This window comes from Episyrphus balteatus, chromosome 3 (assembly GCF_945859705.1).
Source record: "Episyrphus balteatus chromosome 3, idEpiBalt1.1, whole genome shotgun sequence".
Taxonomy (NCBI): domain Eukaryota; kingdom Metazoa; phylum Arthropoda; class Insecta; order Diptera; family Syrphidae; genus Episyrphus; species Episyrphus balteatus.
The window spans coordinates 84,418,418-84,436,630 of NC_079136.1; the positions used below are offsets into that span (position 1 = coordinate 84,418,418).

At 32.3% G+C, this 18,213-nt stretch overlaps 1 protein-coding gene across 1 annotated transcript; it reads right to left on the reverse strand.

Moving 5' to 3' along the window:
* Positions 1-886: 886 nt before the first annotated feature.
* LOC129915810 (protein SHQ1 homolog) lies at positions 887-5,334 on the reverse strand. The gene is made up of 4 exons (XM_055995497.1): positions 5,073-5,334; positions 4,522-5,015; positions 1,583-1,721; positions 887-1,527 (listed from the first exon to the last, which is right to left on the reverse strand). Exons 1-4 carry the CDS (start codon positions 5,219-5,221, stop codon positions 921-923), a joined length of 1,389 nt encoding a protein of 462 aa, XP_055851472.1. The 5' UTR covers positions 5,222-5,334; the 3' UTR covers positions 887-920.
* Between the last annotated feature and the right edge of the window lie 12,879 nt (positions 5,335-18,213).

The window sequence follows — 18,213 nt, forward strand, 5'->3', positions numbered from 1 at the left end:
TAAAAATGTAAGCAACTTTAACTCCAAGAGCAAGTTCGTGCGACCCAGTCGTGCATTTTATTTGTACTGGTCTTGATCACGGTTTTCAGAAAATATGTAGGTACCTACCTGTTGCATTGAAAATAGGTACTACATTAAAAAAAAAATGTAGAGTCACTTGGAGTCTTGTTTTGGTTTTTAAATGACCTCTCAAGAACAAACCAATGCATATTCTGCATATGTGCCCTTAATTATGAAAGTGGACTATTTCACTCCTAAAAATGGCATCAAAATAAGCCTACAAATTGTTGTTATTAGTAATTGTTAGTAAAGTTTATTTGAAAGCGAAATTGCAGTAAATAAACTTCTTTATTGCTCCTCTAGTGATTTCATAAAAGAAATATAATTAAATCGTTATAAGAAAATTATTATGCAAGTTTTTCTCCAAACAATGCAAAAAGTGACTTAGTCCACTTTCATAATCATGGGCACATCTAATTTTGTCCGGGTCAGGCGTGTTTTATCTTATTTCAAAAGTGCCTTACCCTAAAATATCAATTAATCCTAAAATAATTCATTTTTTCGAATTAAATAATTTTTGGAAGGTATTTTTTGAGTACAGGACATTTTTCAAGGTAGTGCACAGAAGTCATGGTGTGGAAGGTATTAGGTGCAACTGCAGGTTTGTAGCTTCAAACGGTCTTAAATAAAGCATTTCACAATTTTCCAATTTTTCCAAAAAAAAAATCGTTTGACTTTTAGTTGTTCATCAACTAAAAGTTCTATGGGACGTATAGATGGAATCATCAATTATTTTTTTCAAATTGTAATTTGAATATTTGTGACGCTTAACTCCTTGCTTCTCTTTTTTTATCGGTCTTCTTAATAAAAAAAAAGACAAAATTTGAAAAAATTAAAATTTTTATTTTTTACAAAATAATTTAAATTTTCTTTTCAATAACACTTCCACTGTCTCCTTCATCATTGCTATCATCAGTCTCGCTTTCACTTTCAGATTCAGAATCTGATCCGCTTTCTTCACTGCTGCTGTTAACATCACCTTCTGATTCACTTGACGTCGTCAAATGTATATCTTCAATGAGTTCCTTTAGCAATTCCGTCTCGATTTCTCCCAATCCAAGTCTTAAATGTTTCTTTGTTGTATCCAAAAGGACATTTTTTAAATTTCTCGACAACATTTGAAGATGTTCTTTATCTGTTATGGTATCAATATACCAAATATAATGTTTGATAAAATATTTATTTAAAGGTTTTCGATCAAAATCTGCAGTAATATCACAAAACCAATTGTATGTGACAAGTAATTGCTTTAATATCCATGGCTTTCCTCTTTGCAGTGCTTCTACTGTATCTTGAACACAAAGACGAGATAGATCATAATTTCTATAAATTGGATAAATCAATGAACGTCGAAGGAAACTCTCAACAACAGGAGTAAGATTCTCAAAACGTTCGAAATAACTTAGAGCTGAGGAGAGGATTGATCGTGTCCATGGACTTACACAAGTTGGTTCATTTGATGTGACGCTAGAAAGTGAATAAATTGTTATAAAATAGATTATGGAATTTGAGTGTGATTTACCGAGTGTCATAGCAAATACCCAACAATATGCTCACAAGACCACAATCGATATTTACTTGATCTGGTTCAATGTCGATTGGAATGTGTTTTACTCGAATCTTTTCTAAAATGCATTCTTCTTCTTGTGTTAACTTGAAATCTGAAAGCAGTCAAAACGGATTCATGTTGGTAAAAAAATGTAATATGAATTAGGGCGAATCAAGTTTCAAGGAAAAACTATTTCAAAATAATAAAAAAAAATATCCCCTAATTTTTGAAGATTTTTATTTCGACGCTTGTTTTCAAAAAAGGGACTAACAATTTTTCTAGGACCAGGGATTTAGTCTGGAGATGCATGTTTTTTAGGGATTTATTTTATTTTTCTTGGTATTTCATATGCTTGTTTTAATTACACATGCTTCTTTTAATAAAACCAAAAAAAAACATGCATGCCCTAATTAATCCCTGGTAATAGAAAAATGATTTATACCTTTTTGAAAACGGTGTATAATGTAGACAAGCACCTTATCAAACATTTTTACTTTAAGGCTATAACCTATTTCAAATGAGGAAAAACCTTAACCCTATTGGGGCGTTACACAGTACATTGAAGCTATTAAACAGAACGGCAACACCGGTAATTTTTAACCGACATAGGTTTAATTATTTTTCATTACCGACGCTTAAGAATAGAAATCATCAAAATTGGATCTGTAATTTGCTTAAGTTACTCCAATAAAACATAATGAAACGATAACAATGCAAAAAAAAATCCAAATTTCTTGAAATTTTTCTAAAAAAAAAATCGTTAAATTGTTAAATAAATTGCTCTCAAATTGTTAATATTGTCTTTATGCTGGTAGTAAATAACGTTTGAGCAGAATGAATAGCAATATCAACAAGAAAAATTACTTTAAACCGGGCAAAATCTTTAAATTATTGAAAAAAACTACAGAAAAAAATTGTTTTTAAAGTCGTACCGATAAATCGAAAAACTAATGATGCCAATCGATTGCTCAGGTCCGAAATAGGGGGAAATAGTCAACAGCGCACATGTGTAAGATTTCGACTTGCACAGTGTTATTGCTCACATTTTTTTCAAAAAAAAAAAATCTTTTATATGTTTTATAAAGACAAGTAAAACTTAAATAAAATATTTGCTGTACAAAAAAAAATTTTTTTTTTTTAAATTAGGTTACCTACAAAACCTAAAAAAATGAACTGTTACCAGCCCTTTTGCGCTTTAGTTAGCGAATTGAAATTCCAAAACGTTAATGTTATGAAAGTGGAACAAATTTAGCGAATGGCCTCACCGAAAATCGAAAAAAATGAAAATTTATATATTTTTAAGCAAGTTTCTTAACAAAAAACCAGAGTTCGTAAAATATCGTTCGCGAATTTAAAAAAAATATAGATACTTCTCAAATTTTTCCGATCTTCTCACGATCCGAAAAGATAAAATTCTCATACAGATACTTTTCTCGGTATCCGAAAATTTCAGTTCTCTCTCGGAACGAATTAAATTTTTTTTTCTCTCTTTTTATCATTCGTGAGGGATCGGAAAAATATACAAATTCCTTTCGGATTTCGTTCTCTCACGAAAAGAAATTGAAAAAATACAAAAAGATCTGAAAATATCGGAAAAAAATTATTCTTTTGATGTATTTCAAACTTATTGGTTGGATGGTTGGTTAGTTGATTTATTTGAATTGTTTTTTGAAGTGAAAACTTCACAAGATGAAACGAAAAAGCGACACGAAAAATCAATTGATCATAACTTTTTTGTTTTAATAGATAGATTAATGAAATTTATGCAGTAGATAGGTAGTTAAATAAATTATGATTGTGCAATTAATTAATTTCATATTCAAAATTCTGAGATAACGGTGAAAAGATGTTCTTTTTCTAAACACGTTATATCTTTTGATCTAGAGCACATAACAAATTTATTTAATACTTTAATACACACATAACAGTACGTGCTCTACAAGTTATATAATTTTTAATTGAAAAACTTGAAAAATACCTCAAAACACCTGTGAGGATTCGTTTCCGATGACCAGCCAGCAGTAGAGAAAGTACCGTAATCTCAGTTTGAAATTTCGACATGGTTGGCTTTAAAAAATTCTTACTTTTTTTTGTAGGCATGTTAGAAATATGATTGAAGCGTCATATAAAAGGTGAAATAATAATTATATATAATTTATTATAGGTTGTCTTTTAGAGAATGGATTTAATGGCGTTAGAAGAGAAAAGAGATTGATTGTTTTGCTTTTTTTTTAAAACTAATTGGGTTAAAAAAATTCTAGCTCTTTTTGTAGATGTTGTATAGACATGGTCGATATAAATATTTTGAGTTGAAACAATAACCTTTCAGATGGTATAAAATTTATTGTAGGTTGTCATATAAAAAAAGTGATGGAATAAAAAAAAAGTTATATTTTTTCAATTTTTTTTAAAATGATTTTTAAGGTTTCACTTCAACCACGTGTGAATTGCACACATGATTTTTTTTTTTTATTTTTGATGGAATGATAACTCTAACTAAAATTTAAATTTTTCAAAACAAAAAAAATGCATTATCATGAATTATTCTGTCAAAATCAGAATTAAATAAAATCAAATTAAAATTAGAAAAAAAAAATTTTGAAGACAAAAAAAATGGAAATAAGAAATTCACAAGGCACACAATTTTTTTGGACCAAGAAATTCGATCTGGACAAACATGAGTGAAAAATATTTGAAAACTCTCCAATTATTCTAGTATAGGTAAGAATATCGATTGGCAAAATACTACTTAAAGGGTTCAATTTAGAAAGATGGTGCGCTAAAAAACGGGGTCGGATAAAAATCTGCAAAAAGTAGGGGATTTTTTTTTTATTATTTTGAAATTGTTTTTCCCACTTAGGAACTTGATTCTCGAAAAACTCATAAATAACTTAAATAGTATAGCTACATACCATCAAAAGGAATAGTGTACTTAATAGGATTGTCATGCCCTTCCGGTATTTGTAACTCAACGAAATTCAATTTATATTGATCTGGACAGAAATCTTTAGCTTCGTCACTTTCTCGCTGAATAGTTCGCTTAATTGAACTAAATTGACTTGGATCTGTTATCCGGCAAATGTGTGAAAGATCGTCCTCGTGGTACTTTGGTTTGCCCCGATAACGTCCAGAAAATCCATAAGGAAAGTCAGATTGAATCTCGCTGACTTTCCCATCCACCGACAGAATACAAGACTCTGTAATGCGTGCAAATTGATTGAGACTTGTTTCTTCAGTTTCAACATTTCGTGGATTTTTCTTATCCATTTCTCCTTTTTCGATTTTGTTTACTTTTGTTTCGTCTGGATAACAGGGCAAAGTACATGTGTACTCGCATTGTTCTGTATTGAAATTAATGGGAATATTTTTCATGTCCATTAAATCGAATCGACGTGGACATTCAAATCTATACAAATGCATTCTTACATATTAAATTAAATATTTGTAAAATGAAAAGACTAACCGTTTAATATCGACATCAGAAACAAGAATGAAAGATGATTCTTTAACAAAGATATCACAATTTGTTACATTCTGTGATTTTTTAGTGATTGGTATTTTAAATTCACATACATTTTCATTGAATTTATAATCAATATTTGCTATATTCATTGTGTGATTAATAGAATTTAATTGATTTTGATTTATTTTTAAATGAATTTCAACTTTTTTTTTGAAAATTAGTAAACAAAAGTTTTGATTCACGTGGAGAAGAAGAACAACAAAAAAAACTCTGTTGCTGGTTGACAGCTAAAATGACAACTACAGATGTCAAAGCGAATCGGTTCGGTTCTCTTAAAACTGATTAAATGAAGGTGTTAGACAATACATTTGAGTAAAATTTGGCGGTTGAATTTGAAAATTGAAGTATTGTTGAGTATTAAAGCCTAGTAGGTACGCAGCTGAAGTGAAACACAAATTTCCATACAATAGGTGTGTTTTTTATTACCATCGGTCTTAACTGGACAAAAAAAACGCAGTCGGGGCTAAGCAATTTACATGTTAAATGCAACAACACTTTAGCCCCTTGGGCTTAGTTGTTTAGCTCGGAGAATTCTCTGGGCTTAACTTTTTCAACAGATTTAAATCTGTGCTACCAAATTAACTTGTTCGTAAATTGTTTAGAATTTGTTTAAAAACATCAAAACTGATGTTTGGAATGACAATTTTATTTTAAATATTTATTTAACAGTTAGTTAAACTTTTTTTTTCAAAAACAACAAGAAACCCCAAAAGCGAAAAATATGACAACTTTATATTTTCTTGTGTCAGCTGATTTCGGAACATTTAGTATGCAGTGCTGCCAATTTTTCTCGCTAAGCCCCGAGGCGTTTTTTTAACCAGTAAAGACCGGTGGTAATAAAAAAACACACCTAATATGTCGTTAACAAAATCTTGAACGATATCAAATTTGTTTTGGTTTTGCTTTTAAACTTATTTTCTGATGTTTTTCATTTAATTTTTTTATTTGTATTAGAGCCTACTATTGCACGTGTATTAAGGTACACGTGCTACACGTGTATTTAAATAATTCGTGCCGAAGCACGTGTATTTGTAAATACACGTGTATTTATATTTACACGTGTATTTATATTTACACGTGTATTTATATTTACACGTGTATTTATATTTACACGTGTAAATAGCGTTCGAACAGGTAGATTTGGTGGCGATTTCCTAAAATATGTATTATATTGAATGAAAAGGATATTGTTCAGGTTTTTGCGGTTATTGGCTAGATTTACACATTGAAATTACACGGAAAATTTAATTGGAAATTCTTATTCAACCCTAGCCATATAAATCTTGGAAAAAAATTTTGACCCGATTCCCATTATCGTATCGAACTGAACTTTGTACACATATGAAGTTTGGATTGCAACGCAATATTTTGGGGTCCGAACTCAGGGGAGGGGCATTAAGTGGTTTGAAACACCCCAAATCTATTTTATCCCATTCTAAATATCGTAAAAGCTTTTGTAGGTAAATTGCAAGAGAGCGGCTTTGGGAGCTCATACCACCCAAGCAAATTATCATCTTCTTTCAAATATTATACGACTAAAAAGTAAAAAAATAAAGCAGATTAGATTAGATTACCAAGCAACAAAACATATAAAATAATTAAATTGACTCCATGGAGTCCCTTTAAATGCCGTCCAAGGGCTCCGGTTGTTCCACCGGGACAAGAAAAACGGTTGTTTTGTTGTGAACTACATAAGTCACAGTAGGCATTTGTCCCTTCTCGGTGGGCATATTGCCATACCCAACTCCTTGGCTTCATATTTTAGTTTTATTTTAAAATTTATTTTGATTGAATTTGTCGCTTTATTTATAAAACACCTTTTACACTTTCACTATGAACTTAGTAAACCATATGATCTTCAAATAAACGGTGATTAACAAAAAAAAAAAAAAACATGTAACAGTTGGTACACTTTCTTCTGAGAAAGACACAGTAGGCAATATGCAAATATATCTTGGAAAAATTTATTAGCTTTTTTGAAGTTTTACTTCTTTTCCGGCGGTGGACTGTGAAAATTTACTTTTTGACAAGAACTGTCAAAAGGATTAGCAAGTAGCGCCACCTAGCTCTATTACAAGTACCAATCTTAAATAACTTAGCAGCTACATGGGCATAATTATTGCGCACATTATAATAATTAATGTTCACACGGTAGAAAGTGAATTTCTGGCCAAAAGTCCAGTATACAAATCGCGCTTTACTAAATTTTATCTCTACAATTGTAAATCGGAAATGCAAACAATTTAAAGATGATAATTTCGTTCAATTTTCTCAATTATATTTAACAATTAATTATTTCTTTATTTTTTAAATGAATTCAAAATTTGTTTAAGTTTGTGCTATTTGGTGTGCTTTTTTGTTTTTCTATATAGAGTTTTGCTCAAAAAAACGAAATCGAGACATTTGAAATCAAGACAATTTACGCATTAAAAACAACAACAACAACAACAACTTTAATTGTATAAATATTTGAAAAATCCAGATCATTATCCAGATTTTACTATTATCTCGATGAAAACAGTAGTGCCAAGATACTTTATTTTTTGTTACACAATACCCAACTAAAATTTCAGCTTCGGTTAAGATATTACAAAAGCTACATTTCAGCTTCTTTTAAACTTTAGTAAGGTTGTTGGGCATGGAAAAAGGAGAACGTTATACAAGTTTGAAACTCTTTAAGAAGTTTAAATGAAGCTTTACCGAAGCTGTGAGATTTGACAGATAGCTTCGGAAGAACTTGTATAGCTCTTTAATACATGTCTTATCGAAATTAAAAAAAAAAAAAACAACTACAAAAACAAAAAAGAATTCTTTTTTACTTTCGGCCATCCTAGTATATTCATTAATGAAATCAAAAACTTAATCAGTTCAAATATCAGAAATGTCAAAAAAAAATGTCTGAGCTAAGTTATTCAATGTCAAAACCAAAAAGTGTCCGAGCTAGATTATTCAATATCAAAACCAAAAATCAATTACTAAACTTGGTAATTTCTGTAAAGCTTGTATAAATTCATTAAGCAGGCTTTTCCGACAACAATTTTTTTTTTCGTTTAAGTTTCTTTAACAGTATTTAAACAACTTATTAGAAGTTGTTAAACAAGTTCGAACTTCTATAAGAAATTAAATTCTGAAGCAAGCTCAATACAAGCTGTATAAAAAGTAGTATTAGTAGTAGACCCAACTAACATTTCAGCTTCGGTTAAGGTATTACAAAAGCTACATTTTAGCTTCTTTTAAACTTTAGTAAGGTTGTTGGGCATGGAAAAAGGAGAACGTTATACAAGTTTGACCCTCTATAAGAAGTTTAAACGAAGCTTTACCGAAGCTCTACAGAAGCTGTGAGATTTGACAGATAGCTTCGGAAGAGCTTGTATAGCTCTTTAATACATGTCTTATCGAAATAAAAAAAAACTACTATAAAAACAAAAAATAATTCTTTTTTAAATGGTTTTTATTTGATTTTAAATCATGAATTTTATCTTTTAATCTGAAATTATATTATTATTCCATTAGTTTTTAGTATATCTATTAATAATAGTTTTAAAAGTATTTAATTTTTTTACCACACCCAGGAATCGAACTTCGTATCTGCTTGGTGGCAGTCCACCACTCTACCCACTCGGCCATCCTCGTATATTAATTAATGAAATCAAAAACTTAATCAGTTCAAATAGCAGAAATGTAAAAAAAAATGTCTGAGCTGAATTATTCAATGTCAAAACCCAAAAGTGTCCCAGCTAGATTATTCAATATCAAAACCAAAAACCAAATACTAAACTTGGTAATTTCTTTAAATCTTCTATAAATTCATTAAGCAGGCTTTTCCGAAAACAAGCTTTTTTCGTTTAAGTTTCTTTAACAATATTTAAACAACTTATTAGAAGTTGTTAAACAAGTTCAAACTTCTATAAGAAATTAAATTCTGAAGCAAGCTCAATACAAGCTGTATAAAAAGTAGATCCTGCGAGATCTCAATTTATAGAAGCTGTTGTGCTAGTTGGGGAGATCTCAATTTATAGAAGCTGTTGTGCTAGTTGGGCCTAGCTCCTCAGATAAACTTTATAAAAATAAATTAATACTTAAATAAAAATCAACATAAATGCAACACAATTTAATTTCTTTTTATTTCTCCTCGTTTTATTTCCACTCCTTTTATATCCTCACTCACCTTTTATTTCTCCTCCACTTGCGTTTGTTGATGACAAACTTTACAGTAGTCTTACAGTGTACTTCTTCCCACACTTATAGGATCGAATACCACTTTCGGCTACTGATGAGAAACTTTACAGGAGTATTTCATTGCACTTCTCATAAGTTTAATAGGAGTGAAAAAGGGGGCCTTTTTGATGATAAACAGGGTTATATGAGTCTTTTAGGTGTGAAATTAGTCATGACGAGAAGCTTCTCACCATCGTTATAATATCGAAATAGTTAAGGCTTGGCCACACCGAAGGGTACATGCGGTAGCGGTACGGGTACTTGTATGAAAAAAATTCAAAACTGACACATCAACGTTCAGATGTGGAATTTTTTTCATACAATTACCCGTACCGCTACCGTATGTACCCTTCGGTGTGGCCAAGCCTTTAAGGCTTGGCCACACCGGAGGGTACGCGGTAGAGGTACAGGTAACGGTACGGGTATTTGTATGGAAAAAATTCCAAACTGACACATCAACGTTCGGGTGTGGAATTTTTTTAATACAAATATCGTTGCCGCTACCCGTACCGCTACCGCGTACCCTCCGGTGTGGCCAAGCCTTTAGTTGGTTGGCCGTCGGATGTGTGTTCCCATTATCAAAATACTATCCGATCAGACCAAATGGCAGCTAGTCTGTCCGGTAAGTTGGTCAATGTGAACCCCCCTATTATGACATTTTTTTCATAAGTTGTCAAAAAAGAAAATGAGTGCGTTCAGCACATCAAAATCTGTGTGTTTGGGTATGTTTGATTTCCTCATTTTCGATTTCGATTATAAGGCCGTGTGTGAATTGGGTTAAATATTTAACCTCTGTTAAATTTTTGACACTATTGAGGTGAATAAAAAAATTTTCAGTTGTATAGCTTATTGTTTAATATTTTTCTCTGCCTCTTTCTACCATGATACTACTCCTTTTCAATAAAAAAAAAAACATCTGCCAACAAAATTTAACCTGGTCCCAGAGCCCATTAAATTTTTAACAACTTAACATTTTTATTCACCACAATAGTGTCAAAAATTTAACAGAGGTTAAGTATTTAACCCAATTCAAAAACGGCCTAAATCTTGTTTTGGGGAGATTTAAAGGCTTGGCCACACCGGAGGGTATGCGGTATAGCGGTAACGATATTTGTACTAAAAAAATTCCACACCTGAACGTTGATGTGTCAGTTTGGAAATTTTTTCATACAAGTACCCTCACCGCTACCCGTACCGCTACCGCATACCCTCCAGTGTGGCCAAGCCTTTAAGGCTTGGCCACACCGAAGGGTACATGCGGTAGCGGTACGGGTATTTGTATGAAAGAAATTCCACATCTGAACGTTGATGTGTCAGTTTGGAATTTTGTTCATACAAATACCCGTACCGCTACCGCATGTACCCTCCGGTGTGGCCAAGCCTTTATATTTGTATGGTAAATCAAGTGATTTACCCCCCTATTCTGGCAAACCTCACAAGTCACAAAAACCTCACAAGGTGATCATAACTCGATTTTGTAAGAATTTATTTCTCACAAACTTCTTACTAGCAAAAATCCAACTTGTGAGTTGTGACCTCCTTCAGAGCAGATCACAAATTCGAAAGTTTTTGTGACGCGAAAACCTCACAAAATCAAAATCAGCTCACCTTGTGAGGTCCTCATAACTTGTGAGGTTTTCCAGAATAGGGCCATTAGAGGCCGTAGGCAAATTACCTAATTTTTTAAGATTTTTTCGGAAAAATAATTTTTTTAACTCACCACAGCTGTAAACCAAAATCGAAAAAGTGAATACGGTGGCACTACGGTAGGGAAAAATTCCAAGCCGGAACAGTTCCACACGGGAAATTGTATGAAAAAAAATTCCAAACCGGTGATTTACGTCAACGTTCACGTGTGGAAAAATTCCAAGCTGGAACGGCGACGACCGACGTTTACATGAGAAACTTTTCCACACTTGAACTTTGACTTTCTGGTTTGGAATTTTTTCATACAACTACCCGTTCCCGTAGGTACGCATCTCTTTCTGGTGTCGTCATTCCATTACTACTATTTGCCAAAAGAGAAAAGTGCAAATTTACAAAGTCATTTTGTGACAAAATTTTAAACAAAGATGCAAAAAACATAAATTTGGTTTCAAAACCATTTTTATATTTTTCTTTAAACATAAAATGAAAAACAAAATACGCAGAAGTAATTCTTCACGTATGATAACCCTAGACGTTCTTCACGTGTGAACAGGCACAATAATGCACACAAAAATAATGCACATGTAGCTGCTGAGTTATCTACGCTATAGGAAAATGTCATTTTGACTTTTCCAGTAGTGTTTTTTTTTATTTGAATTTTGACATAAGATTCTTGTTTCTTGTAGTTTATTTGAAAGTACACACAAGTGGTCCGTTCTTTTATTGAACAATGTTAACTATTGTTGTTATGTCAAAAAAATCGTTGTATTTGTTTTTGTTACTTTTTGTTACAAAATGTTAACTTTGATTTAGGAACGACTATATGTTACATTTTGTTGATCTGTCAAAAGAAAATTTTTTGAGATTAATTTTATGAATAGGGGGGTTCACATTGACTAACTTACCGGACAGACCAGCCGCCATTTGGTCTGATCTGATGCTGTTTTGATAGTGTGAACACCCATCCGACAGCCTGTCCGGTTTGCCGGATGGTTTTCAAAAAATTTTGATTTTTTGGTGGTCGGACGAACATGTTAGTCAATTAAACGACATGTCTGTCCGGCAGACAGTGATAATCCATTGTCTCTAATTTGAGAGCAGAATAGGGTAAAGATATATTAAAAATAAGCTGAAAAGTGGGTTTTGATGAAAATTGTCTGATGAGTGTGAACGAAAAATATAATTCGGCCATCAGGCCAAATGACAACGGGTCTGTCCGGTAAGTTGGTCAATGTGAACCCCCCTAATGAATAAACAAGAAAAAATTAATTTGTTACTGAAATAATTCTTTTTAATTGAATTCTAAGCAAATTGAAACAAAAATATGCATTCAATAATTTCAAATATGGAAACAAACAAGAAATTCTCTTCTCACATCATCCCCTCTCTTCCCAATTTAGTTGTGTTTGACAGATTAACATTGAAACTCAAGTCCAGAAGCTGAGTTGGAAAAAGTAACAAAATGTAACTATTTGACACTTCAACACTGGATTTAGGAACGATGTTGTGACGTCACGATGTTACACTTTGTAACTTTTTTCTCATTTAGGAACGATGAAAGTTAACTATTGTTAACAATAGTTAACATCGTCGAATAAAAGAACGCATCAAAGTTGTTGTTGTTCACTCAAAACCTTCAATATAAATTGATTACATAGGCAGCTTCCCTGCAAGAATGAAAAGCCATACGGGTAATTCCATGAAAAAGTGGACACGAATTTTGAACAAATTATGCAGTCATTTTTACTTTTTTTATTAGAAAATTACTATTTATAAATAGCAACATAAAAATTCAGGGAGTTTAATAATCTTAAAGCATTTTTATAGCATAAGCTTGCCAGCAACAGAAGAATTTCACATGAAAATGACGGAAAAACAAGCAAACTGAAAATATGATGAGTCTAATAGTGACGATGACAATATCCCCTGGTGAGTGCTAAAATAAGTTAACATTTAAGCAAGCTTCGTTACACACTATTCGATTAAAACAAAACTTGAGTGAAAATGCATCTTTTTTTTACTTTTGGAACCACAAATCGCAGGTAACATGAGTTACCAAAATAATGTAACGTGAGTTACCTAAATATTTAAAAATTTTTCCTTGAAATATTGAAAAAATGTTTGGTTTTGTCACTCATATTAAAAGCTTGTAATTTTGTATGTATGGAATCTTCATTGAAAACAAATTAAGATACTTAATTTCACATAAAAACTTCATACTGTCGGACCCTTAAAATTCGTGTCCGATTTTTGTAACGTGAGTTACCATCAAACTTTTATTTTTCCCTAGTAAATGTTAAAAATAAAGACAATTTTTTTAGTGAATTATGAAAGTAATAGTTATGCTCCATTCATGGATAGTAATTTCGTATCAATTTACATTAAAATTGAAAAAAAAATTATTTATGTGTTGGAAATTTTTGTGAATGTAACGTGAGTTACCATGGAATTGCCCATACACAAACTTCTTCTAAAATCGAATTAAAATCGATCTCATTGCGTTTTACTTGTCGTAAATAATTCGCGAAGTCTGTTGTACTGAACAAAAAATCGATTCTTTTTTAATCTACATAATTATGTGAAATAAGATGTGAAATTTTTGAAGAGCCTAGTCGGCTTTCTTTAATCAGAATGGTATTGTTTTCTATTGCAATATCATTAGTCCTGAACTTATTAGGTAGGGTAGAGTTGCCTATTTTCGGCCGTCTCCAGTTTCCGGCCACCTTTTGGAAAATCGTTATAGCTAGGGATTTCATAGGGTTTATTCCAAAATTTTGTTCTTATGCTGTTTTCTTATTTGTTAGAACAGCATACGAGGGAAAATTTGGAATAAACGCCTTCGAAATCACTAGTTATAACGATTTTTCGAAAGGTGGCCGGAAACTGGAGACGGCAGAAAATAGGCAACTCTACCCTATGTTATTAGAAATTAATGAATGTTATTAGAAATAAAATTTGTAGTTTTGCAAAAAAAAAAGTGAGAAGTAAAACTTCAGTCGCGTGTACATGTGTACACACACGTTTTTTTTTTAATGAAAAGGCACATCATTATTTTTAATTTTTGAATAAATTATTTATAAGGTCTTCAAAAAGTTCAAATACTATTTTTCCAATTCGAACTATTTATTTGCACAATAATCTTCAGTTGTTTAGTTTTAAAAACTTTTATTTTACCCCCAAAAAGCAAAAAAATCATTTTGTTTCGTATTTACACGTGTAAATATAAATACACGTGTATTTAATAAATACACGTGTAAATAAGATACACGTGTAAACGTTTTTTAGATACACGTGTACACGTGTATCGGGTACACGTGTAATTAAATACACGAACAAAATCGTAGGCTCTAATTTGTATTTAAATTATTTTTACTTTGCTATAATACCCGATGGTATTTTTTTTTGTTAACGATGGTATTTTTGGAGACTTAAAAATAAGCCTAGTAATAGTAAGCTGCTTAAGCTAAACTAAAAATTTTGAAGTCTCCAAAGCCGGCAGCGGCGCTCATGTTAACAAAAAAATACTATCGGGTATTATAGCAAAGTAAAAATTATGAAAATACAAATTAAAAAATTAAAGAAAAAACATCAGGAAATAAGTTTAAAAGCAAAAACAAAACAAAAATTTAATTTAGTTCAAGATTTCGTTAAAGAAATTTTGTATAGTACAGGAAAGATAGACTTTTTCGTGGAACGAAATACAGGACGGCTGAATTTTTCAAATATGAAAAAGGGGTATTAGAAAAGCTTAAGTCCTGGTTTTCGGGACGCCACCCCCCTGGCGAAATCCGCCATTTTGGAAAACGCGAATAACTCTATATCTCCAAAACTATGAGTCCTATAGAAATGGTTGTCAGACCAAAGTTCTTGGAAATTTAATTATCTTTTTCTTTGTAGTACATTATTTTTCTCAGCGGGCAATAGTCTTGAGGTTACGTTGTTTTAATTTATTTTTTTTCGGTTTTCTTAAGATTATAACAATCCCAGTACTAGTTACATAATTTTTTAAACAGTAAAAGTTATAGACCATCAAATTTGCAATAATTTGGTATATTTTTGAAAGTCATGCGATGTATGAGTCGAAAGTTATTGAATTGAAAACTATAGTCTAAGTACAGGAAAATTAGTAAAGAAATCAGGCATTTTGTGGAACGAATTAAAGGGAGGCTGATTTTTTCAAACCTGAAAGAAGGGTATTAGAAAAGCTTAAGTCCTGGTTTTCGGGACACCAACCCCCTGGCAAAATCCGCCATTTTTTAAAACGCGAATTGGTCTATATCTCCCAAACTATTGGCTTGATCGAATAAGTTACTGAACCAAAATTGTAGGTAATATAAATATCTTTTCTTGTGCATGCACTGTTTTTCAACGAGGATATCACTTTTTAGGTTATGTTGTTTAATTTTTTATTTTTTTCTGTTTTTTTTCTTTAATTTTTCTCAGTAGAAGATAGAAACAGATAGAAACATTATTTTTTAGCATCATACAAGTATGATGTTTGACTTAAAACAAAGTATGTGTACCTCAATATTGTAAGTTTTACCATTACCTACCTTAATAACTCCCCCTTATATAATATTTTTCTTGTTTTTACATTAGGTACCCGATTTAGCCTTTTTTCATACTGTAATGTTTTATTCCGGGTTCACAATAAAACTTATTTAATTTCCACTTATATTTCCGTTCAAATAAGAACACACTTTATTTCAACTCAATTTACTTTTATTATTCGCTCAAACAAACACACTTTTAAATCACTTTATTTACTACTAACAATTCGCAACACTTTATTTCACTTTGTACTGTACTCTTTCACTTTCAAGATTAAACTGTATTAGGTCGGTGTCTACGCTGCCCTTTTATATCGGAATTTCGAGATTCGAGAATGTCTTTGAAGGTTCTCGTCTTTGCTTCTCGAAACTTCCTTTCCACGAGGGGCGCTTCATGCTTCCAGTCTAGTGGGATATTTTGGGATGTGTTCAGAGGGTAGGTAGTTTCTTGATTATTAAAGGTCCGTTCACATTTCTACCTTTGCAGTAGTAGGTAGTGTGTTCAGACTTTTATCTTAAAAGTAGTTCAGTAATTCATCGTTACAATACCTTATGCAAAAACATATTAGTATATTTTTTGAAAATATTGAGAGGGATTGCTCTTTAAGTTCCGTATATGAAAAGTCATATAATCTTCAAAAGTATCCCAAATTAATGTAAATTTGATGTTCTACAACTTTAATGATGCTGCAAAATTATGTTTCTATCATAGAGACTCAGAAAAATTAAAAAAAACAGAAAAAAATAAAAAATTAAACAACATAACCTAAAAAGTGATATCCTCGCTGAAAAACAGTGCATGCACAAGAAAAGATATTTATATTACCTACAATTTTGGTTCAGTAACTTATTCGATCAAGCCAATAGTTTGGGAGATATAGACCAATTCGCGTTTTAAAAAATGGCGGATTTTGCCAGGGGGTTGGTGTCCCGAAAACCAGGACTTAAGCTTTTCTAATACCCTTCTTTCAGGTTTGAAAAAATCAGCCTCCCTTTAATTCGTTCCACAAAATGCCTGATTTCTTTACTAATTTTCCTGTACTTAGACTATAGTTTTCAATTCAATAACTTTCGACTCATACATCGCATGACTTTCAAAAATATACCAAATTATTGCAAATTTGATGGTCTATAACTTTTACTGTTTAAAAAATTATGTAACTAGTACTGGGATTGTTATAATCTTAAGAAAACCGAAAAAAAATAAATTAAAACAACATAACCTCAAGACTATTGCCCGCTGAGAAAAATAATGTACTACAAAGAAAAAGATAATTAAATTTCCAAGAACTTTGGTCTGACAACCATTTCTATAGGACTCATAGTTTTGGAGATATAGAGTGATTCGCGTTTTCCAAAATGGCGGATTTCGCCAGGGGGGTGGCGATGGCGTCCCGAAAACCAGGACTTAAGCTTTTCTAATACCCCTTTTTCATATTTGAAAAATTCAGCCGTCCTGTATTTCGTTCCACAAAATGCCTGTTTTTTTACTAACTTTCCTGTACTAGTATGGAAAATTTCGTTTCGCATCAGCAGCGTACTAAGCTTAAAGCCTAGAATGCTGCTGAAGCGAAATGCAAAATTTTTCTAATCTCATATTCTAATCACCATTTTGCCTTGTCGCCTTGTCGCCATGTCGCCTTGTCACCTTTTCGCAATGTCAACTTGTCGCCATGTCGCTATTTGTCTATAGCCCCGTTCCATTGGAGGTGGTAGTTTACTCATGAGTAGATCTAGTACTACAATTAACACACGATCTTCTATTCGAGAAGATAGGGATGTGTAGTTGTTGTACTAGATTTCTACTCACGAGTAAACTACCACCTCCAATGGAACAGGGCTTATGTCACCTTGTCGCCAAGTCGCATTGCCGCTATGTCGCTTTGTCGCCATGTGTCGCCTTGTCGACATGTCGCTATATCATCTTGTCACTATGTTGCTTTGTCGCCATGTCGCCTTGGTGCTACGTCGCTTTGTCGCTATGTCGTATTGCTCTCCACTCTACATATTATAAATTTTACCACCCATGTGAAAAAGATGATACACTGATGATGACAAGGAAAGTTCTTAAAAATATTTGGCTAACAGAGGTCCGCCCGACCACCAAAAAATCCAAATTTTTTGAAAACCATCTGGCAAATCGGATGAGTGTTAACATTATCAAAACAGCATCAGACCACACCAAATTGAAGCTGGTCTGTCCGGTAAGTTAGTCAATAGGGGGGTTCACATTGACCAACTTACCGGACAGACCAGCTGCCATTTGATTTTGATTTTTTGGTGGTCGGAAGGACATGTTAGTCAATTAAACGACATGTCTGTCCGGCAGACAGTGATAATCCATTCTCCCTAATTTGAGAGCAGAATAAGGTAAAGATATATTAAAAATAAGCTGAAAAATGGGTTTTGATAAAAAATTGTCTGATGAGTGTGAACGGAAAATATAATTCGGCCATCAGGCCAAATGACAACCGGTCTGTCCGGTAAGTTGGTCAATGTGAACCCCCCTAATGTGAACTCCGCTAGTGACGCGAATCACATTTGAAAAATGACGTGCGTTACTTTTAAAAATGAGGCGCGTTACTTTTGAAAAATGATTCGTGTCATTTTCAAAAGTGACGTGCGTTATTTTTGAAAAGTGACGCGCGTCATTTTATTACGTAAAA